The sequence below is a fragment of the Oncorhynchus keta genome, chromosome 27 (genome assembly GCF_023373465.1).
Source record: "Oncorhynchus keta strain PuntledgeMale-10-30-2019 chromosome 27, Oket_V2, whole genome shotgun sequence".
NCBI classification, from domain to species: domain Eukaryota; kingdom Metazoa; phylum Chordata; class Actinopteri; order Salmoniformes; family Salmonidae; genus Oncorhynchus; species Oncorhynchus keta.
The window spans coordinates 176,101-199,860 of NC_068447.1; the positions used below are offsets into that span (position 1 = coordinate 176,101).

The 23,760-nt window shown below is 45.5% G+C and overlaps 1 protein-coding gene across 1 annotated transcript; it reads left to right on the plus strand.

The window, feature by feature from the left end:
• The first annotated feature begins 1,008 nt into the window (after positions 1-1,008).
• On the plus strand, positions 1,009-19,379 carry ccdc115 (coiled-coil domain containing 115). Its single transcript, XM_052481191.1, has 5 exons — positions 1,009-1,370; positions 1,477-1,580; positions 7,678-7,778; positions 15,063-15,251; positions 18,999-19,379. Exons 1-5 carry the CDS (start codon positions 1,254-1,256, stop codon positions 19,109-19,111), a joined length of 624 nt encoding a protein of 207 aa, XP_052337151.1. The 5' UTR covers positions 1,009-1,253; the 3' UTR covers positions 19,112-19,379.
• Positions 19,380-23,760: the final 4,381 nt, after the last annotated feature.

The window sequence follows — 23,760 nt, forward strand, 5'->3', positions numbered from 1 at the left end:
GTAGGTTTACCCTGGAGTGACGCTTTGATAATCGTGTAAATCTCTCTCGGGGGCAAGGTGAAATATCAATATTTTCTGCTCTATTTACTCCAAGATTCTAAAATGCTAATCAGCATTAGAGTAGACATGCAACATTTACATTTACATGCAAGACTACAAATATATGCAAGCTCTTGAACATCATATCTAGCTGACACCTTTGCTAACAGGTATTGTGTCAATTTAAAACTTGCACAAGACAGTTCACAGAATTGCAGAGACCAGGTTTGTGGAATCTAGCTCGACTTCATCAATTCGCCCAAGGTCAATACTTTAAAAAAACAATGTATTATGAAACACCGACTTTGTACCTATGTTTGTCCTCTGTAGTCGGTTGCCTTTCTTTGTTTGCTGAATCCATACTTTTTCAATGAACATTGAATACAACCACCGACTGTTTCCTTGTTGAGATTCAATTGTCACATGCACATTGGCGCTGAGTTGCCATCTTAGAGCAACAGCACACTGTTGGTGGTTGTATTTGATTAACGATTGTTAAAAAAGTATGGGTTTAAATCATTAAAACAAATATTATATGTTTTCGGAAGTCCGAGAGGCCCAACTCATCAGAAAGTCTGTCTCATATTCAGGCTGTATCGCAACCGGCCGTGATTGGGAGTCCGTTAGGGCAGCGCACAATTGGCCCAGTGTCGTCCGAGTTTGGCCGGTGTAGGACGTCATTGTAAATAAGAATGTGTTTTTAACTGACTTGCCTTGTTAAATAAAGGTTCAATTAAAATATTATAATAATTTACAAAAGTAGTCAGACCCTTTGCGATGAGACTCGAAATTGAGCTCAGATGCATCCTGCTTCCATTGATCATCCTTGAGATGTTTCTACAAATAAATAAAGGTTACAAATATATATGTATATGTGTGTGTATATATATTTAACATTTTGAATGGGTTATCCACATTGCAATGTTTTGAAATGCGGGCTTTTATTTTGAAGGTTTATTTAATGCCGTACAGACGTGACGTCATCATTTGTGGAGCGATCCCCTCACATGACCAGAAGACGGAAGTGGCATTTGAAGCCTCGTAAACAATCGCTCTCTGACTGTCTCTTTCAAACAAACCGTGATACAAACGAAAAGAAAACCACAAATTAATCGTGTTTTATCAAGATCTAAGTTGGGATAGTCACCGGGATCTCTGCTCGTCGAACTGTGAGACGGTAGGAGAGAGCGAGAGAGAAACAGAGACGGAGAGAGATGGGTCTGTCAGAGAAACTAGAGTGTGTCTTGTTGGATCAAAAGCTGCTTGTCTTTATGGACCAACTGGAGCTGCTGGAGGAGAAACGAGAGAGACTCAACTCTCTAATAGAACAGGTATAGGATGGAAATTACATGATGTATCAAGGGCTAGACTGTCTTTGATGTCTTGATCAGAGGCTGTGTGTGTGTGTGTGTGTGTGTGTGTGTGTGTGTGTTACAGGGATGGTTCTCCATGTCCAAAGCGAGGTATTCGATGGGCAACAAGCAGGTGTCTGCTCTGCAGTATGGGAGTGAGATGGAACCTCTGGTCCGAGTGCACACCAGGTACGAAGGAGATGCGCTAAGTCAAAGACTGTATTAACCTTATAAACCATCTATAACCAGGGATGCAAACTAGTCACCTTTCAGCGAAATTCACCATTTGGGTCCGATGAGAAACGTTTGGGGGTGGGATTTGGATCACTACTGGCTGTAAGCGAACGAGTGATCCGCGTTTGGAGCAATACTCTGCTGTATCCAAGGCTCAGCCAATATACTGTCTGCTTTATCCAAGGCTCAGCCAATATACTGTCTGCTGTATCCAAGGCTCAGCCAATATACCAGCTGCTGTATCCAAGGCTCAGCCAATATACTGTCTGCTTTATCCAAGGCTCAGCCAATATACCAGCTGCTGTATCCAAGGCTCAGCCAATATACTGGCTGCTGTATCCAAGGCTCAGCCAATATACTGTCTGCTTTATCCAAGGCTCAGCCAATATACCAGCTGCTGTATCCAAGGCTCAGCCAATATACCGGCTGCTGTATCCAAGGCTGCTGTATCCAAGGCTCAGCCAATATACTGGCTGCTGTGTCCAAGGCTCAGCCAATATACCGGCTGCTGTATCCAAGGCTCAGCCAATATACCAGCTGCTGTATCCAAGGCTCAGCCAATATACTGGCTGCTGTATCCAAGGCTCAGCCAATATACTGGCTGCTGTATCCAAGGCTCAGCCAATATACCAGCTGCTGTATCCAAGGCTCAGCCAATATACTGTCTGCTGTGTCCAAGGCTCAGCCAATATACCGTCTGCTGTGTCCAAGGCTCAGCCAATATACCGGCTGCTGTATCCAAGGCTCAGCCAATATACTGTCTGCTGTATCCAAGGCTCAGCCAATATACTGGCTGCTGTATCCAAGGCTCAGCCAATATACTGTCTGCTGTGTCCAAGGCTCAGCCAATATACTGTCTGCTGTATCCAAGGCTCAGCCAATATACTGTCTGCTGTATCCAAGGCTCAGCCAATATACTGGCTGCTGTATCCAAGGCTCAGCCAATATACCGGCTGCTGTATCCAAGGCTCAGCCAATATACCGGCTGCTGTATCAAGGCTCAGCCAATATACCGGCTGCTGTATCCAAGGCTCAGCCAATATACTGTCTGCTGTATCCAAGGCTCAGCCAATATACCGGCTGCTGTATCCAAGGCTGCTGTATCCAAGGCTCAGCCAATATACCGGCTGCTGTATCCAAGGCTCAGCCAATATACTGTCTGCTGTATCCAAGGCTCAGCCAATATACTGTCTGCTGTATCCAAGGCTCAGCCAATATACTGTCTGCTGTATCCAAGGCTCAGCCAATATACTGTCTGCTGTATCCAAGGCTCAGCCAATATACTGGCTGCTGTATCCAAGGCTCAGCCAATATACTGTCTGCTGTATCCAAGGCTGCTGTATCAAGGCTCAGCCAATATACTGGCTGCTGTATCCAAGGCTCAGCCAATATACTGGCTGCTGTATCCAAGGCTCAGCCAATATACTGGCTGCTGTATCCAAGGCTCAGCCAATATACCGGCTGCTGTATCCAAGGCTCAGCCAATATACTGGCTGCTTTATCCAAGGCTGCTGTATCCAAGGCTGCTGTATCCAAGGCTCAGCCAATATACTGGCTGCTGTATCCAAGGCTGCTGTATCCAAGGCTCAGCCAATATACTGGCTGCTGTATCCAAGGCTCAGCCAATATACTGTCTGCTGTATCCAAGGCTCAGCCAATATACTGTCTGCTGTATCCAAGGCTCAGCCAATATACTGTCTGCTGTATCCAAGGCTCAGCCAATAAACCGGCTGCTGTATCCAAGGCTGCTGTATCCAAGGCTCAGCCAATATACTGTCTGCTGTATCCAAGGCTCAGCCAATATACTGTCTGCTGTATCCAAGGCTCAGCCAATAAACCGGCTGCTGTATCCAAGGCTGCTGTATCCAAGGCTCAGCCAATAAACCGGCTGCTGTATCCAAGGCTGCTGTATCCAAGGCTCAGCCAATATACTGTCTGCTGTATCCAAGGCTCAGCCAATATACTGTCTGCTGTATCCAAGGCTCAGCCAATATACTGTCTGCTGTATCCAAGGCTCAGCCAATAAACCGGCTGCTGTATCCAAGGCTGCTGTATCCAAGGCTGCTGTATCCAAGGCTGCTGTATCCAAGGCTGCTGTATCCAAGGCTCAGCCAATATACTGTCTGCTGTATCCAAGGCTCAGCCAATATACTGTCTGCTTTATCCAAGGCTCAGCCAATATACTGTCTGCTGTATCCAAGGCTCAGCCAATATACTGGCTGCTGTATCCAAGGCTCAGCCAATATACTGTCTGCTGTATCCAAGGCTCAGCCAATATACTGTCTGCTGTATCCAAGGCTCAGCCAATATACTGTCTGCTGTATCCAAGGCTCAGCCAATATACTGTCTGCTGTATCCAAGGCTCAGCCAATATACTGTCTGCTGTATCCAAGGCTCAGCCAATATACCGGCTGCTGTATCCAAGGCTGCTGTATCCAAGGCTCAGCCAATATACTGTCTGCTTTATCCAAGGCTCAGACAATATACCGGCTGCTGTATCCAAGGCTCAGCCAATATACCAGCTGCTGTATCCAAGGCTCAGCCAATATACTGTCTGCTTTATCCAAGGCTCAGCCAATATACTGTCTGCTGTATCCAAGGCTCAGCCAATATACCGGCTGCTGTATCCAAGGCTGCTGTATCAAGGCTCAGCCAATATACTGTCTGCTGTATCCAAGGCTCAGACAATATACCGGCTGCTGTATCCAAGGCTCAGCCAATATACCAGCTGCTGTATCCAAGGCTCAGCCAATATACTGTCTGCTTTATCCAAGGCTCAGCCAATATACTGTCTGCTGTATCCAAGGCTCAGCCAATATACTGTCTGCTGTATCCAAGGCTCAGCCAATATACTGGCTGCTTTATCCAAGGCTCAGCCAATATACCAGCTGCTGTATCCAAGGCTCAGCCAATATACTGTCTGCTTTATCCAAGGCTCAGCCAATATACTGTCTGCTGTATCCAAGGCTCAGCCAATATACTGTCTGCTTTATCCAAGGCTCAGCCAATATACTGTCTGCTTTATCCAAGGCTCAGCCAATATACTGTCTGCTTTATCCAAGGCTCAGCCAATATACTGTCTGCTGTATCCAAGGCTCAGCCAATATACTGTCTGCTGTATCCAAGGCTCAGCCAATATACCGGCTGCTGTATCCAAGGCTCAGCCAATATACTGGCTGCTGTATCCAAGGCTCAGCCAATATACTGTCTGCTGTATCCAAGGCTCAGCCAATATACCAGCTGCTTTATCCAAGGCTCAGCCAATATACCGGCTGCTTTATCCAAGGCTCAGCCAATATACTGTCTGCTTTATCCAAGGCTCAGCCAATATACTGTCTGCTGTATCCAAGGCTCAGCCAATATACTGGCTGCTTTATCCAAGGCTCAGCCAATATACTGTCTGCTGTATCCAAGGCTCAGCCAATATACCAGCTGCTTTATCCAAGGCTCAGCCAATATACCAGCTGCTTTATCCAAGGCTCAGCCAATATACCAGCTGCTTTATCCAAGGCTCAGCCAATATGCCAGCTGCTTTATCCAAGGCTCAGCCAATATACCAGCTGCTTTATCCAAGGCTCAGCCAATATACTGTCTGCTGTATCCAAGGCTCAGCCAATATACTGGCTGCTTTATCCAAGGCTCAGCCAATATACCAGCTGCTTTATCCAAGGCTCAGCCAATATACCAGCTGCTTTATCCAAGGCTCAGCCAATATACTGTCTGCTGTATCAAGGCTCAGCCAATATACTGGCTGCTTTATCCAAGGCTCAGCCAATATACCGGCTGCTTTATCCAAGGCTCAGCCAATATACCAGCTGCTTTATCCAAGGCTCAGCCAATATACCGGCTGCTGTATCCAAGGCTCAGCCAATATACCGGCTGCTGTATCCAAGGCTCAGCCAATATACTGGCTGCTTTATCCAAGGCTCAGCCAATATACCAGCTGCTTTATCCAAGGCTCAGCCAATATACTGGCTGCTGTATCCAAGGCTCAGCCAATATACTGGCTGCTGTATCCAAGGCTCAGCCAATATACCGGCTGCTGTATCCAAGGCTCAGCCAATATACTGGCTGCTGTATCCAAGGCTCAGCCAATATACTGGCTGCTGTATCCAAGGCTCAGCCAATATACCGGCTGCTGTATCCAAGGCTCAGCCAATATACTGGCTGCTGTATCCAAGGCTCAGCCAATATACCGGCTGCTGTATCCAAGGCTCAGCCAATATATGAGCTGCTTTATCCAAGGCTCAGCCAATATACCGGCTGCTGTATCCAAGGCTCAGCCAATATACCAGCTGCTTTATCCAAGGCTCAGCCAATATACCAGCTGCTTTATCCAAGGCTCAGCCAATATACTGGCTGCTTTATCCAAGGCTCAGCCAATATACTGTCTGCTGTATCCAAGGCTCAGCCAAAATACTGGCTGCTGTATCCAAGGCTCAGCCAATATACTGTCTGCTGTATCCAAGGCTCAGCCAATATACTGTCTGCTTTATCCAAGGCTCAGCCAATATACTGTCTGCTTTATCCAAGGCTCAGCCAATATACCAGCTGCTTTATCCAAGGCTCAGCCAATATACCAGCTGCTTTATCCAAGGCTCAGCCAATATACCAGCTGCTGTATCCAAGGTTCAGCCAATATAATGGCTGCTTTATCCAAGGCTCAGCCAGTTATTCACATAACAACAGAATGCAGCACTCGACTGAAGAGAGAAGAGAACCAATTTACAGACTCGGCGCTCTGGAAAGACAGCAGCAGTTTGCAAAGGCAGTTTGCCTGTTACAGCAGCATGTCCCTGAACGATAACAAAGAGGTAGGTGAGAAGCCAGTATTAACGGTTTGTTGTTTAAGCAATCAGTGTGAAATGTTAACTAAACTCAGCAAAAAAAGGAACATCCCTTTTGCAGGACCCTGTCTTTCAAAGATAATTTGTAAAAATCCAAATAACTTCACAGATCTTCATTGTAAAGGGTTTAAACACTGTTTCCCATGCTTGTTCAATGAACCATAAACAATTAATGAACATGCACCTGTGGAACGGTCGTTAAGACACTAACAGCTTACAGACAGTAGGCAATTAAGGTTCACAGTTATGAAAACTTAGGACACTAAAGAGGATAAACTTTTTTCTCAAGACTTGAGTGTCATTTGCAGTAAAGTTTAGTCAACAAATAACATTGGATTGTTTTCTCTACATTGTTTGTTGCTGTAAGTTCGGTTCACATGAACCACTGGTTATTTTACACACAGAGACTGATCATGTAGATCATATTGCAAAAATCTCTGAAGCTGGAGACTTACATCTCCCTCACTAGCTTTAAGCACCAGCTGTCAGAGCAGCTTACAGATCACTGCACCTGTACATAGCCCATCTGTAAACAGCCCATCTATCTACCTACCTCATCCCCATACTGGTATTTATTTATTTAGCTCCTTTGCTCCCCAGTATCTCTACCTGCACATTCATCTTCTGCCAATCTACCATTCCAGTGTTTAATTGCTATATTGTAATTACTTCGCCACCATGGCCTATTTAGTTCCTTAACCTACCATTTGCACTCACTGTATATAGACGTTTTGTTTTCTTTTGTTCTACTGTATTATTGACTGTATGTTTTGTTTATTCCATGTGTAACTCTGTGTTGTTGTATGTGTCGAATTGCTACACTTTATCTTGGCCAGGTCGCAGTTGCAAATAAGAACTTGTTCTCAACTAGCCTACCTGGTTAAATAAAGGTGTTCTCAACTAGCCTACCTGGTTAAATAAAGGTCAAATAAATAAATATTCTTTGTTGTTTTATTAGTTGAAACCTGCATTAACCCCTAGCAGGGATTTTTCACATTGCGAAACAAAAGTGTCGCCTTTTTGGGCCCTCAACAGTTTGCATCCCTGACTATAACTTAGCGACATCGATTCCATACAACTTTATTTAGGCTGTCAGTTCTCACCATTCAATGGACTCAAACTGCCAAGGCATGTCTGTTTATCAACTCTGTGTAATGTGTGGTAGAGGGTATATCTGGGATAATAATGATGTCAGTGTGTCGTAGGACTCTGGAGAGTGGTGAGGCCGAGTTCCAGACAAAGAGAAGGACGCTGAAGTCTCCTGAAGAGAGACAGGTGGAGGACATTGGACCTAAAGACAAGGAGGGTAATGGAGCACCACTGACTAGTGTAGGCTGTGTCTTCTCCATATGCCAACTACAGGCCTTTAAAAGGGATAGGTCAATAGTACTGTATATAGTGCATTCGGAAAGAATTCAGACCTTCCAACAGACCCTTTACTCAGTGCTTTGTTGAAGCACCTTTGGCAGCGATTACAGCCTCAAGGCAAATAAAATTTTATTTGTCACATGCGCCGAATACAACAAGTGTAGATCTTACCGTGAAATGCTTACTTACAAGCCCTGAACCAACAGTGCAGTTCAAGAAAAGTTAAGAAAATATTAACCAAATTAAATAAAGTAAAACATTATTAAAAGTAACACAATAAAATAACAATAACGAGGCTATATTACAGGGGGTACCGGTACCAAGTCAATGTGTGTGGGGGGGGTGCAGGTTAGTCGAGGTAATTTGTACATGTAGGTAGGGGTGAAGTGACTATCCATAGATAATAAACAGCGAGTAGCAGCAGTGTAATAATAATAATAATAATAATATATGCCATTTAGCAGACGCTTTTATCCAAAGATAATTACAGTCATGTGTGCATACATTCTACGTATGGGTGGTCCCGGGGTCGAACCCACTACCCTGGCATTACAAGCGCCATGCTCTACCAACTGAGCTACAGAAGGACCACATAAGTCAGGCCCTCAAGATCCTCAGTCCAGTGTTTTTAACCTCCTTGGATCAGGAGGTAGGGGTAAAGTGACTATGTATAGATAATAAACAGTGAGTAGCAGCAGTGTACATGTAGGTAGGGGTGAAGTGACTATCCATAGATAATTAACAGCGAGTAGCAGCAGTGTACAAAACCAATGGAGGGGGGGTGTCAATGTAAATAGTCCGGTGGCTATTTGATTAATTGTTCAGCAGTCTATTGGCTTGGGGCTATTTGATTAATTGTTCAGCAGTCTATTGGCTTGGGGCTATTTGATTAATTGTTCAGCAGTCTATTGGCTTGGGGCTATTTGATTAATTGTTCAGCAGTCTATTGGTTGGGGCTATTAATTGTTCAGCAGTCTATTGGCTTGGGGCCATTTGATTAATTGTTCAGCAGTCTATTGGCTTGGGGCCATTTGATTAATAGTTCAGCAGTCTATTGGCTTGGGGCTATTTGATTAATTGTTCAGCAGTCTATTGGCTTGGGGCTATTTGATTAATTGTTCAGCAGTCTATTGGCTTGGGGCTATTTGATTAATTGTTCAGCAGTCTATTGGCTTGGGGCTATTTGATTAATTGTTCAGCAGTCTATTGGCTTGGGGCTATTTGATTAATTGTTCAGCAGTCTATTGGCTTGGGGCTATTTGATTAATTGTTCAGCAGTCTATTGGCTTGGGGCTATTTGATTAATTGTTCAGCAGTCTATTGGCTTGGGGCTATTTGATTAATTGTTCAGCAGTCTATTGGCTTGGGGCTATTTGATTCATTGTTCAGCAGTCTATTGGCTTGGGGCTATTTGATTAATTGTTCAGCAGTCTATTGGCTTGGGGCTATTTGATTAATTGTTCAGCAGTCTTATGGCTTGGGGGTAGAAGCTGTTAAGGAGCCTTTGGTCCGAGACTTGGCTCTCTGGTACCTCTTGCCGTGCGGTAGCAGAGAAAACAGTCTATGACTTGGGTGACTGGAGTCTCTGACAATTTTTTTGGGTCTTTCTTCTGACACTGCCTATTATAGAGGTCCTGGATGGCAGGAAGCTTGGCCCAAGCTGGGCCATTCACACTACCCTCTGTAGCGCCTTACGGTGAAATGCCGAGCAGTTGCCATACCAGGCGGTGATGCAACCAGTCAGGATGATCTCGATGGTGCAGCTGTATAACTTTTTGAGGATCTGGAGACCCATGCCAAATCTTTCAGTCTCCAGAGGGGGAAAGGGTGTTGTTGTGCCCTCTTCACGACTGTCTTGGTGTGTTTGGACCATTCTAGTTCGTTGGTGATGTGGACACCAAGGAACTTGAAACTCTCGACCCGCTCCACTACAGCCCTGTCGATGTTAACGGGGGCCTGTTCGGCCTGCCTTTTCCTGTAGTCCACGATCAGTTCCTTTGTCTAACCATGTGTATGTGACAAATAAAATTTGATTTGATTTGATGCTTGAAACGTAGGTATTACAGACTCAGTCAGGGAGAGGATGAAAATGTCAGTGTAGACACTTGCCAGTGGCTCCGCGCATGCTTTGAGTACACGTCCTGGTAATCCATCTGGCCCCGCGGCTTTGTGAATTTTGTTGGCTACCGAGAGCGTAATCACACAGTCGTCCAGAACAGCTGGTGCTCTCGTGCATGTTTCAATGTTGCATTCCTAGGTTTTCTGTTAATTAAACCTGTCAGTTCGGTGGTGATCGATAATGTTGAGGGGTCAAAAGTTATCTGGGAGTGTGTTAGTAAGTTAGAATTAACTTTTCACTTTGTCCCGGTCGAGAGGAGGGGATTCTGTTAAAGCAGTGAAATGACGTCATGATCTGTATATAAACTAATGCATGTGTTTGAGTGGTAGTGCGCTCCGAGAATAAATTATATTACCTATTATTTAAAGACTGGTCTGCGTCTATTTTATGCAAACAAGAAATCTTACAAATTCTCATAAAATAGATTAAGGGCTTTCAATTGATGAAAGCACATAGGCATAATTAAATTACATTAACAGTGATTCACTGGTACTTCCTACTTTTTAGTTTTTGCATATAAGCAGGAATCAGGAGGATAGAATTATGGTCAGATTTGCCAAATAGAGGGCGAGTGAGAGCTTTTTATATGTGTCTGCGTGTGGACTATAGGTGGTCTTGAGTTTTTTTTCCTCTGGTTGCATATGTGACATGCTGGTAGAAATGAGGTAAAACTGATTTAAGTTTCCCTGCATTAAAGTCCCTGGCCACTAGGAGCGCCGCTCTTGGATGAGCATTTTATTTTTTGCTTATGACCTTATGGAGTTGGCTGAGTGCGGTTTTAAGTGCCAGCATTGGTTTGTGGTGGTAAATAGATGGCTACGGATAATATAGATGAGAACTCTTTAGTAGTTAGGGTGGTCTACAGCTTCTCTACCTCAGACGAACAATACCTCAAGATTTCTTTAATATTAGACATTGCGCACTAGCTGTTATTGACTAGCTGTTATTAACTAGCTGTTACGCACACCTCCACCCCTCAGCTTACCAGACATAGCTTCTCTGTTCTGCCAGTGCATGGAAAATCCCGCCAGCTCTATATTTTCCGTGTCGTCGTTCAGCCACATCTCAGTGAAATATAAGATATTACACGTTATAATGTCCCATTGGTAGGATAATCTTGATCATAGGTCATCAATTTTATTTTCCAATGATTGCGCGTTGGCCAATAGAACAGATGGCAATGGGAGTTTACTCGCTCACCTACAAATTCTCTGAAGGCAGACCGACCTCCGTCCCCTTTTTCTATGTATTTTCTTCACGCAAATGACGGGGATTTGGGCCTGTTCCCGGGAGAGCAGTATATCCTTCTCGTCGGACTCGTTAAAGGAAAAAGTCAGGTTGGATGGGGCGCTCTGGAGCAGGTTTTCATCAAGGATCTCTCTGTACTTGTCACGCTCTGACCTGAGTATTCTTTGTTTTCTTTATTGTTTTGGTTAGGTCAGGGTGTGACATGGGTGATGTACGTGTTTTTGTACTGTCTAGGGGTTTTGTAGGTTTATGGGGTTGTTTATCTTATGTTGTTTATATATGTCTATAGTTGCCTAGATTGGATTCTCAATCAGGTGTTTGTCGTTGTCTCTGATTGGGAACCATATTTAGGCAGCCATCTTCTTTGGGTATTTTGTGGGTTATTGTCTATGTCTCGTTGCCTGTGTCTGCACTAGTATTTTATAGCTTCACGTTCGGCTTGTTGTTTTTGTATAGTTTGTCTTCGTCTTCATTAAAAAGTATGTGTTCTAATCACGCTGCGCTTTGGTCTCCTCCATACGACGAACGTGACAGTACTTTGCTCCATTCATCTTTCCCTCGATCCTGACTAGCTGTGCAGCAATGCTCCCTATCCAACCTGACAGAGCTTGAGAGGATCTGCAGAGAAGAATGGGAGAAATTCCCCAAATAGAGATGTGCCGAGCTTGTAGCGTCATACCCAAGAAGACTCAAGGCTGTAATCGCTGCCAAAGGTGCTTCAACAAAGTACTGAGTAAAGGGTCTGAATGCTTATGTAAATGTGATATTTGTGATATTATGGGGTATTGTGTGTAGATTGAGGGGGATACAACATTTCATCCATTTTTCGAATAAAGCTGTAACGTAACAAAATATGGAGGGGTCTGAATACTTTCTGAATGTAGCATTATGTCACTGAGAAATCAGTTTATATTGAATTATTTGGAGTTATGTCTTGGGTTCGTTAACTTATGGATACTTGTTAGTGCCACTGAATGCATGTAAAATATTGATGGGAGACTCTGTTTCGGAGGAATGTAAATACTTTCTTTTAGGCTGGATCATGTTCTTGCATGTTTTAATTATGTAATGTATTGATTGTTGCTGCTGCCTTTGCCAGATCACCCTTGAAAGGCCCGACGTGTCCCCAGGCACTCTCATTTGTTGACTTCTGTAACTGAAAAAGCCTTGGTTTCATGCATGTTAACATCAGAAGCCTCCTCCCTAAGTTTGTTTTACTCACTGCTTTAGCACACTCCGCCAACCCTGCTGGCCACCAAAAATTCTGAGATTTCCATCCCCAACTACAACATTTTCCATCAAGATAGAACTGCCAAATTTGCAGAGATAGCCTGCAAATTTCTGTCATACTTTCCAGGTCTATGCCCAAACAGTTCGAGCTTCTAATTTTAAAAATGAATCTCTCCAGAAATGTCTCTTCCCTGTTGCTGCCTGTTATTGGCCGCCTGTTATTGACCCCTCTCAGCTCCCAGCTGTGCCCTGGACACCATATGTGAAATGATTGCACCCCATCTAGTTCGTTCTGCCACGTGACCTAAACTGGGATGTGCTTAACACCCCGGCCATCCAACAATCTAAGCTAGATGCCCTCAACCTCACGCAAATGATCAAGGAACCCACGAGGTACAACCCTAAATCCGTAAATATGGGCACCCTCATAGATATCATCCTGACCAACTTGCCCTCCAAATACACCTCTGCTGTTTTCAATCAGGTTCTCAGCGATCACTGCCTCATTGCCTGCATCCACTATGGGTCTGCAGTCAAACGACCACCCCTCATCACTGTCAAAAGCTCCCTAAAAAACACTTCTGCGAGCAGGCCTTTCTAACCGACCTGGCCCGGGTATCCTGGAAGGATATTGACCTCATCCCGTCAGTTGAGGATGCCTGGTCATTCTTTAAAAGTAATTTCCTCACCATCTTAAATAAGCATGATAGCAGATGTTCTGAAAGAGCTGCAAAACCTGGACCCGTACAAATCAGCTGGGCTAGACAATCTAGATCCTCTCTTTCTAAAATTATCTTCCGCCATTGTTGCAACCCCTATTACCAGTCTGTTCAACTTCGCTTTTGTATTGTCCGATATCCCTAAAGATTGGAATGCTTCCGCGGTCTAGACCCAAACTGTTATAAACCTATATCCATCCTGCCCTGCCTTTCTAAGGTCTTCTAAGGTCTTCGAAAGCCAAGTTAATAAACAGATCACTGACCATTTCGAATCCCACCGTACCTTCTCTGCTGTGCAATCTGGTTTTCGAGCTGGTCATGGGTGCACCTCAGCCACGCTCAAGGTCCTAAACGATATCAGAACCGCCATCAATAAGAGACAATACTGTGCAGCTGTATTCATCGACTTGGCCAAGGCTTTCGACTCTGTCAATCACCACATTCTTATCGGCAGACTCAATAGCCTTGGTTTCTCAAATGACTGCCTCGCCTGGTTCACCAACTACTTCTCAGACGTAGTTCAGTGTGTAAAATCGGAGGGCCTGTTGTCCGGACCTCTGGCAGTCTCTATGGGGGTACCACAGGGTTCAATTCTCGGGCCGACTATTTTCTCTGTATATATCAACGATGTCGCTCTTGCTGTGGGTGATTCCCTGATCCACCTCTACGCAGACGACATCATTCTGTAAACATCTGGACCTTCTTTGGACACTGTGTTAACTAACCTCCAAACAAACGTCAATGCCATACAACACTCCTTCCGTGGCCTCCGACTGCTCTTAAACACTAGTAAAACCAAATGCATGATTTTCAACCGTTCGCTACCCGCCCGCCCGACTCGCATCACTACTCTGGACGGTTCTGACTTAGAATATGTGGACAACTACAAATACCTAGGTGTCTGGCTAGACTGCAAACTCTCCTTCCAAAATTAAATCTAGAATCGGCTTCCTATTTCACAACAAAGCATCCTTCACTCATGCTGCCAAACACACCCCCGTAAAACTGACACTCCTACCGATCCTCGAATTGGGCGATGTAATTTACAAAATAGCTTCCAATACTCTACTCAGCAAACTAGATGCAGTCTATCACAGTGCCATCCATTTTGTTACCAAAGCCCCTTATACCACCCACCACTGCGAACTGTATGCTCTTGTCGGCTGGCCCTCGCTATATATTCGTCGCCAGACCCACTGGCTCCAGGTCATCTACAAGTCTATGCTAGGTAAAGCTCTGCCTTATCTCAACTCACTGGTCACGATAACAACACCCACCCGTAGCACGTACTGGGGCAGGTATATCTCACTGATCATCCCCAAAACCAACTCCTCTTTGCTTCCAGTTCTCTGCTGCCAATGATTATATTTCCCTCACTAACTTTAAACATCAGCTATCTGAGCAGCTATCCGATCGCTGCAGCTGTACATAACCCATCTGTAAATAGCACACCCAATCTACCTACCTCATCCCCATATTGTTTTAATTTACTTTTCTGCTCTTTTGCTCACCAGTATTTCTACTTGCACATCATCATCTGCTCATCTATCACTCCAGTGTTAATCTGCTAATCTGTAATTACTTCACTACTATGGCGTATTTATTGCCTACCTCACGCTATTTGCACACACTGTATATAGACTTTTCTTTTCTATTGTGTTATTGACTGTACACTTGTTTATTCTATGTGTAACTCTGTGTTGTTGTTTGTGTCACTTTGCTTTATCTTGGCCAGATCTCAGTTGTAAATGATAACTTGTTCTGAAGTAGCTTTACCTGGTTAAATAAAGGTGATCTGGTTAAATATTTATTTTAAAGAGACTGGGTCTCAAAGGGCTTTTCCTGGTTAAATAAAGGTTACAAAATGAAGTCCCCTCATCTGACTGTATGTTTGTTGGATCTACAGGTGTGAGGAGAAGAGTGAAGACGCAGGAGGTTCCAGAGATAGACCAGAGTGACAACAAGCATCCGTGGACAGAGACTGAGCCGGCTCCCTCCTCCAAACCTGAACCCAACCCCCAGCAGGACCCACTGAAGTGGTTTGGAATCCTGGTGCCTCAGACCCTGAAACAGGCCCAGGCCTCATTCAAACAGGGTAGGCTGTCTGAAAGGATGGTTGAAACAAGTTATGGTCTGTCTGGTAGGATGGATGAAACAAGTTAGGGTCTGTCTGGTAGGATGGATGAAACAAGTTAGGGTCTGTCTAGTAGGATGGATGAAACAAGTTAGGGTCTGTCTAGTAGGATGGATGAAACAAGTTAGGGTCTGTCTGGTAGGATGGATGAAACAAGTTAGGGTCTGTCTGGTAGGATGGATGAAACAAGTTAGGGTCTGTCTGGTAGGATGGATGAAACAAGTTAGGGTCTGTCTAGTAGGATGGATGAAACAAGTTAGGGTCTGTCTAGTAGGATGGATGAAACCAAGTTGGGGTCTGTCTGGTAGGATGGATGAAACAAGTTATGGTCTGTCTGGTAGGATGGATGAAACAAGTTAGGGTCTGTCTGGTAGGATGGATGAAACAAGTTATGGTCTGTCTGGTAGGATGGATGAAACAAGTTATGGTCTGTCTGGTAGGATGGATGAAACAAGTTAGGGTCTGTCTGGTAGGATGGTTGAAACAAGTTATGGTCTGTCTGGTAGGATGGATGAAACAAGTTAGGGTCTGTCTGGTAGGATGGATGAAACAAGTTAGGGTCTGTCTAGTAGGATGGATGAAACAAGTTAGGGTCTGTCTAGTAGGATGGATGAAACCAAGTTGGGGTCTGTCTAGTAGGATGGATGAAACCAAGTTGGGGTCTGTCTGGTAGGATGGATGAAACCAAGTTGGGGTCTGTCTGGTAGGATGGATGAAACCAAGTTGGGGTCTGTCTGGTAGGATGGATGAAACCAAGTTGGGGTCTGTCTGGTAGGATGGATGAAACCAAGTTGGGGTCTGTCTGGTAGGATGGATGAAACCAAGTTGGGGTCTGTCTGGTAGGATGGATGAAACCAAGTTGGGGTTTGTCTGGTAGGATGGATGAAACAAGTTAGGGTCTGTCTGGTAGGATGGATGAAACCAAGTTGGGGTCTGTCTAGTAGGATGGATGAAACCAAGTTGGGGTTTGTCTGGTAGGATGGATGAAACAAGTTAGGGTCTGTCTGGTAGGATGGATGAAACCAAGTTGGGGTCTGTCTGGTAGGATGGATGAAACCAAATTAGGGTCTGTCTGGTAGGATGGATGAAACCAAGTTGGGGTTTGTCTGGTAGGATGGATGAAACAAGTTAGGGTCTGTCTGGTAGGATGGATGAAACCAAGTTGGGGTCTGTCTGGTAGGATGGATGAAACCAAATTAGGGTCTGTCTGGTAGGATGGATGAAACAAGTTAGGGTCTGTCTGGTAGGATGGATGAAACAAGTTAGGGTCTGTCTGGTAGGATGGATGAAACAAGTTAGGGTCTGTCTGGTAGGATGGATGAAACAAGTTAGGGTCTGTCTGGTAGGATGGATGAAACAAGTTATGGTCTGTCTGGTAGGATGGATGAAACAAGTTAGGGTCTGTCTGGTAGGATGGATGAAACAAGTTAGGGTCTGTCTGGTAGGATGGATGAAACAAGTTAGGGTCTGTCTGGTAGGATGGATGAAACAAGTTAGGGTCTGTCTAGTAGGATGGATGAAACAAGTTAGGGTCTGTCTGGTAGGATGGATGAAACAAGTTAGGGTCTGTCTGGTAGGATGGATGAAACAAGTTAGGGTCTGTCTAGTAGGATGGATGAAACAAGTTAGGGTCTGTCTAGTAGGATGGATGAAACCAAGTTGGGGTCTGTCTGGTAGGATGGATGAAACAAGTTATGGTCTGTCTGGTAGGATGGATGAAACAAGTTAGGGTCTGTCTGGTAGGATGGATGAAACAAGTTATGGTCTGTCTGGTAGGATGGATGAAACAAGTTATGGTCTGTCTGGTAGGATGGATGAAACAAGTTAGGGTCTGTCTAGTAGGATGGATGAAACAAGTTAGGGTCTGTCTAGTAGGATGGATGAAACCAAGTTGGGGTCTGTCTGGTAGGATGGATGAAACCAAGTTGGGGTCTGTCTGGTAGGATGGATGAAACCAAGTTGGGGTCTGTCTGGTAGGATGGATGAAACCAAGTTGGGGTCTGTCTGGTAGGATTGATGAAACCAAGTTGAGGTCTGTCTGGTAGGATGGATGAAACCAAGTTGGGGTCTGTCTGGTAGGATGGATGAAACCAAGTTGGGGTCTGTCTAGTAGGATGGATGAAACCAAGTTGGGGTCTGTCTGGTAGGATGGATGAAACAAGTTAGGGTCTGTCTGGTAGGATGGATGAAACCAAGTTGGGGTCTGTCTGGTAGGATGGATGAAACCAAATTAGGGTCTGTCTGGTAGGATGGATGAAACCAAGTTGGGGTCTGTCTGGTAGGATGGTTGCCTTCCGTCTTCCAGCATGTACCAGTATGGATGAAAAATTCATTTTCCCTTCTCTTCTTCTCCCCCCTTCCTCCACCTCCCTTCTACCCTCCTCCCCCATCCAACCCCTCCCTTCTCCCCTCCTCCCCCATCCAACCCCTCCCTTCTCCTCTCCCTTCCCCTTTCTCCCACCCTTCTCCCCCTCTCCCTTGTACCCTCCCCCCTCTCTCTTTTCCCCTCCCCCCTCTCTCTTTTCCCCTCCCCCCTCTTTTCCCCTCCTCCCCTCTCTCTTTTCCCCTCCTCACCCCTCTCTCTTTTCCCCTCCTCACCCCTTCTCCCTTTTCCCCTCCTCCCCTCTCTCCTTGTCCCCTCCTCCCCTCTCTCTTGTCCCCTCCTCACCCCTCTCTCTTGTCCCCTCCTCACCCCTCTCTCTTTTCCCCTCCTCACCCCTCTCTCTTGTCCCCTCCTCACCCCTCTCTCTTTTCCCCTCCTCACCCCTCTCCCTTGTCCCCTCCTCACCCCTCTCCCTTGTCCCCTCCTCCCCCCCCTCCCTTGTCCCCTCCTCACCCCTCTCCCTTGTCCCCTCCTCCCCCCTCTCTCCCTTGTCCCCTCCTCACCCCCCTCTCCCTTGTCCCCTCCTCACCCCTCTCTCCCTTGTCCCCTCCTCTCCCCTCTCTCCCTTGTCCCCTCCTCACCCCTCTCTCCCTTGTCCCCTCCTCTCCCCTCTCTCCCTTGTCCCCTCCTCACCCCTCTCTCTTTTCCCCTCCCCTCACCCCTCTCTCTTTTCCCCTCCTCACCCCTCTCTCTTTTCCCCTCCTCACCCCTCTCTCTTTTCCCCTCCTCACCCCTCTCTCTTGTCCCCTCCTCACCCCTCTCCCTTGTCCCCTCCTCACCCCTCTCCCTTGTCCCCTCCTCACCCCTCTCTCTTTTCCCCTCCTCACCCCTCTCCCTTGTCCCCTCCTCACCCCTCTCCATTGTCCCCTCCTCACCCCTCTCCCCCCCCCTTGTCCCCTCCTCACCCCTCTCTCTTTGTCCCCTCCTCACCCCTCTCCCTTGTCCCCTCCTCCTCCCCCTCTCCCTTGTCCCCTCCTCACCCCTCTCTCTTTTCCCCTCCCCTCCTCACCCCTCTCTCTTTTCCCCTCTCCCCCCTCACCCTCTCTCCCTTGTCCCCTCCCTCACCCCTCTCCATTGTCCCCTCTCTCCCTTGTCCCCTCCTCACCCCTATCTCCCTTGTCCCCTCCTCACCCCTCTCTCCCTTGTCCCCTCCTCTCCCCTCTCCCCCTCACCCCTGTCCCCTCCTCACCCCTCTCTCCCCTGTTCCTCCTCTCCCCTCTCCCTTGTCCCCTCCTCTCCCCTCTCCCCCTTGTCCCCTCCTCTCCCCTCTCCCTTGTCCCCTCCTCACCCCTCTCTCCCTTGTTCCTCCCCCCTCTCCCCTGTAGTTGTAGAGTTGTCAGCAGAGGTGGCTACTCTCCAGTCTGCAGTCCTGACCACCAGACAACAGTTGCAGATGAAACAGAAGAGCAGCAGCCAGACCCCGGACCTGACTGACTGACTGACTTGACTGACAGACTGACCTGACTGACAGATGGACCAGAAGGAACCAGACGGACAGATGAACCAGACGGACCAGACGAACCAGGTTGACCAGACGGACCGAACTGACCAGATCATGGTTTAGCGTACACAGCCACTCTCTCCCACATAGTATAGTAGTACTTCTGTCTAGAGCACTTCATACAAAGGCTGAGGGGGCTGCAGCCCCCCTGATAAATAAATACAAAATATACAAATAATAAAATAGACATCTTTTTTTATCACAATTTGTGAACTTTATTACGCCTAATAATTAATACTCAAGATATACCCCTGCTGCCTATATGTACATGTAGCTAATAGGGGTAAAGATATGTTGAGGTAGATATGTACATGTAGCTAATAGGGGTAAAGATATGTTGAGGTAGATATGTACATGTAGCTAATAGGGTTAAAGATATGTTGAGGTAGATATGTAGTTAATAGGGGTAAAGATATGTTGAGGTAGATATGTACATGTAGCTAATAGGGGTAAAGATATGTTGAGGTAGATATGTACATGTAGCTAATAGGGGTAAAGATATGTTGAGGTAGATATGTAGCTAATAGGGGTAAAGATATGTTGAGGTAGATATGTACATGTAGCTAATAGGGTTAAAGATATGTTGAGGTAGATATGTAGTTAATAGGGGTAAAGATATGTTGAGGTAGATATGTACAGCACCAGTCCAAAGTTTGGACACCTTCCCATTCAATTCAGTGGTTAGAGGGGGAGGCATGTAGCCTAGTGGTTAGAGGGGGAGGCATGTAGCCTAGTGGTTAGAGGGGAAGGCAGGTAGCCTAGTGGTTAGAGGGGGAGGCATGTAGCCTAGTGGTTAGAGGGGGAAGGCAGGTAGCCTAGTGGTTAGAGGGGGAGGCATGTAGCCTAGTGGTTAGGGGGGAGGCATGTAGCCTAGTGGTTAGAGGGGGGAGGCATGTAGCCTAGTGGTTAGAGGGGGAGGCATGTGCCTAGTGGTTAGAGGGGAAGGCATGTAGCCTAGTGGTTAGAGGGGAAGGCAGGTAGCCTAGTGGTTAGAGGGGGAAGGCATGTAGCCTAGTGGTTAGAGGGGGAGGCATGTAGCCTAGTGGTTAGAGGGGGAATGTAGCCTAGTGGTTAGAGGGGGCATGTAGCCTAGTGGTTAGAGGGGGAGGCATGTAGCCTAGTGGTTGGGGGAGGCAGGTAGCCTAGTGGTTAGAGGGGGAGGCATGTAGCCTAGTGGTTAGGGGGGAGGCATGTAGCCTAGTGGTTAGAGGGGGAGGCAGGTAGCCTAGTGGTTAGAGGGGGATGCATGTCGCCTAGTGGTTAGAGGGGGAGGCAGGTAGCCTAGTGGTTAGAGGGGAGGCAGGTAGCCTAGTGGTTAGAGGGGGAGGCATGTAGCCTAGTGGTTAGAGCGTTGGGCCAGTAACCGAAAGGTAGCTGGATCGAATCCCCGAGCTGACAAGGTAAAAATATGTAATTCTGCCCCTGAACAAGGCAGTTCTCTTTCCCCTCCTCACCCCTCTCCCTGTTCCCCAGGAGGCCGTCATTGTAAATAAGAATGTGTTCTTAACTGACTTTTGCCTAGTTAAATAAAAAAGCCACCTTTTGCCTTGATGACAGCTTTGCACACTCTTTCTGCATTCTCTCAACCAGCTTTACCGGGAATGCTTTTCCAACAGTCTTGAAGGAGTTCCCACATATACTGAGCACTTGTTGGCTGCATTTCCGTCACTCCAGCTTATCCCAAACCATCTCAATGGGGTTGAGGTCGGGTGATTGTGGAGGACAGGTCATCTGATGCAGCACTCCATCACTCTCCTTGATCAAATAGCCCTTACGCCTGAGGTGTGTTGCGCCATTGTCCTGTTTAAAAACAAATGATAGTCCCGCAAAAGCGCAAACCAGATGGGATGGCCATAAAAAAAATTATTTTGTGTAAGCTTCTCAGCTAGCTTGTTAGCTGATCAAATGTCTGTTCTAAACTTGTTTCTTCTAGCTAGATAACATCACATCATTACATGAAATGCTTGTGCAAGTAGCTAGCTAGCTAACATTACTAGCTAGCTGTGATAAATGTATTCTATCAAAACATCTCACTGAAGTGAGTTGTGGGTCATTGTCCTGTGATAGTCCCACTAAGCGCAAACCAGATGGGATGGCATATTGCTGCAGAATGCTGTGGTAGCCATGCTGGTTAAGTGTGCCTTGAATTCTAAAAAAATCACTGACAGTGTCACCAGCAAAGCACCATCACACCTCCTCCTCCTCCATGCTTCACGGTGGGAACCACACACCGTCACACTTCCTCCTCCATGCTTCATGGTGGGAACCACACACGTGGAAATCATCCGTTCACCTACTCTGTGTCTCACAAAGACACGGCGGTGGAACCAAAAATCTCTCATTTGGACTCCAAACCAGAGGATACATTTCCACCAGTCTAATGTCCACTGCTCGTGTTTCTGGCCCAAGAAAGTCTCTTCTTGTTGTTGGTGTCCTTTTAGTAGTGTTTTGACCATGAAGGCCTGATTTCACGCAGTCTCCTTTGAACAGTTGATGTTGATATGTCTGTTACTTGAACTCTGAAGAATTTATTTGGGCTGCAATTTCTGAGGCTGGTAACTCTAATGAACTTATCAACTGCAACAGAGGTAACTCTGGGTCTTCCTTTCCTGTGGCGGTTTTCATGAGAGCCAGTTTCATCATAGCGCTTCATGGTATTTGCGACTGCACTTCAAGAAACTTTGAGAGTTCTTGTAATGTTCTGTTTTGACTGACCTCCATGTCTTAAAGTAATGGTGGACTGTTGTTTCTCTTTGCTTATTTTAGCTGTTTTTGTTTCCATAATATGGACTTGGTCTTTTACCAAATAGGGATATCATCTTGTACATCGTCACAACACAACTGATTGGCTCAAACGCATTAAGAAGGAAAGAAATTCCACAAATTAACTTTTAAGAAGTCACACCTGTTAATTGAAATGCATAATGAAGCTGGATGAGAGAATGCCAAGAGTGTGCAAAGCCGTCATCAAGGCAAAGGGTGGCTACTTTGAAGAATCTCAAACATAAAATACATTGATTTGTTTAACACTTTTTTGGTTACTACATGATTCCATGTGTGTTATTTCATAGTTTTGATGTCTTCACTATTATTCTGCAATGTAGAAAATAGTGAAAATAAATTAAAACCCTTGATTAAGTGTGTCCAAACTTTTGACTGATACTGTACATGTAGGTAGCAGGGGTAAAGATACGTGTCGTTCTGTAGTAGTACGTGTGGGTCTGTGGTAGTACGTGTGGGTCTGTGGTAGTACGTGTGGGTCTGTGGTAGTATGTGTGTGTCCATAAATGTTAGGGTATAATTTGGCCTAGCGGTTAGTGTTGAGCCAATGACTGAAAGGTTGTGAGATCGAAGCCCGACAAGGTGAATCTGTCGATGTCCCCTTTAGTATACAGGTGCGGAGTAGGGGGAGCTCTGTAGACCCTCGTGTCAATAAACTTGTGACATTCCTGGATAACTCATTATGTTAATAAAGTCTGATTTAATCAACCAAGAGTCAGTTGAAAGAAGGTTAAGGGTAGAAGACTGTACATATCTGGCTGTCTTGGCAAAATCACTACATATCCCATCGAGCCAAACCGTTCCCTTAGTTCCAAGACCAGTCAGAACCGTCCAACTAACCCTACGCCAATGATGCCAGTGGATCTCAAAACTGAACTTGGATCTGCGTTAAGTATCAATGATATCTGTCGCCAGTATCATCTTATGACAGATATGCTGAACCAGTCATGGCTATTCCAACAAAACAATACACCATTTCAAGGTTCTTTCCATCAAATTTCTTAGTTACAATATTGTATAACTAGTTTTGAAGTTGAGGGTGCAGTATTTATGAAGTTTGGGAATGAGGATGAAAACTAGCATAGTTCAGATAGTTTAGCCAGGGAAACGAGCTCGGGCCAAGTGCACATTTGCGCCAGCTGGGCTAATTCAGGAGACTAGGTTTTATGCCCTGATATCAGGAGCTCTTGGCGAAAAGGTTGATCAAACAAATAAATCAGATGACTTTTATTTAAGGAGAACAAATCGACATACAATCCCAAAATTAGCTGTAACTTTCACTGTCAATACCCATAGTGAAGGTGTCATAATACCCATAAAACCTAGCAGTCAAAGGGAAATGGTTCCAATCGTTGTTCCATCCCTGGCGTGATGTTTTGATAATCATGTAAATCTCTCTTGGACAAGGTGACTTATCAATATATTCCTCTTTTTACTCTCAGATTCCAAAATGATAATTAGCATTAAAGTAGACATCATGCAAAACTACAAATCCCTGCAAGCTCTTGAACGTAATCTCTAGCTGACATCTTTGCTAACAGATATTGTGTCAATTTAAAACTTGCACAAGACAGTTCACAGAATTGTTAATGTATAGAAATGTAGCCAGTTTATTCATTACTAAATTTAGCTAACATTTAGATAGTTAATCCAGAGATTCTTACCTTTGCCTTGATTGGGCAGTCACGTCCAGATCATCATGGCATTTATAGTTATTTACAATAGTCACATTAGCAGCTAATTAGCATTTAATTGTTGGGGGTGTAAATACAGGCAAATTATATTGATAAAAGTCACCTTGTCCG

Excerpts from the sequence above, each read along its gene's own strand:
- ccdc115 (XM_052481191.1), top strand. The coding sequence starts at position 1,254 with ATGGGTCTGTCAGAGAAACTAGAGTGTGTCTTGTTGGATCAAAAGCTG. Across the intron at positions 1,581-7,677 it reads CTGGTCCGAGTGCACACCAG|GACTCTGGAGAGTGGTGAGG; the intron begins GTACGAAGGAGA and ends AGTGTGTCGTAG. Across the intron at positions 7,779-15,062 it reads TGGACCTAAAGACAAGGAGG|GTGTGAGGAGAAGAGTGAAG; the intron begins GTAATGGAGCAC and ends TTGGATCTACAG.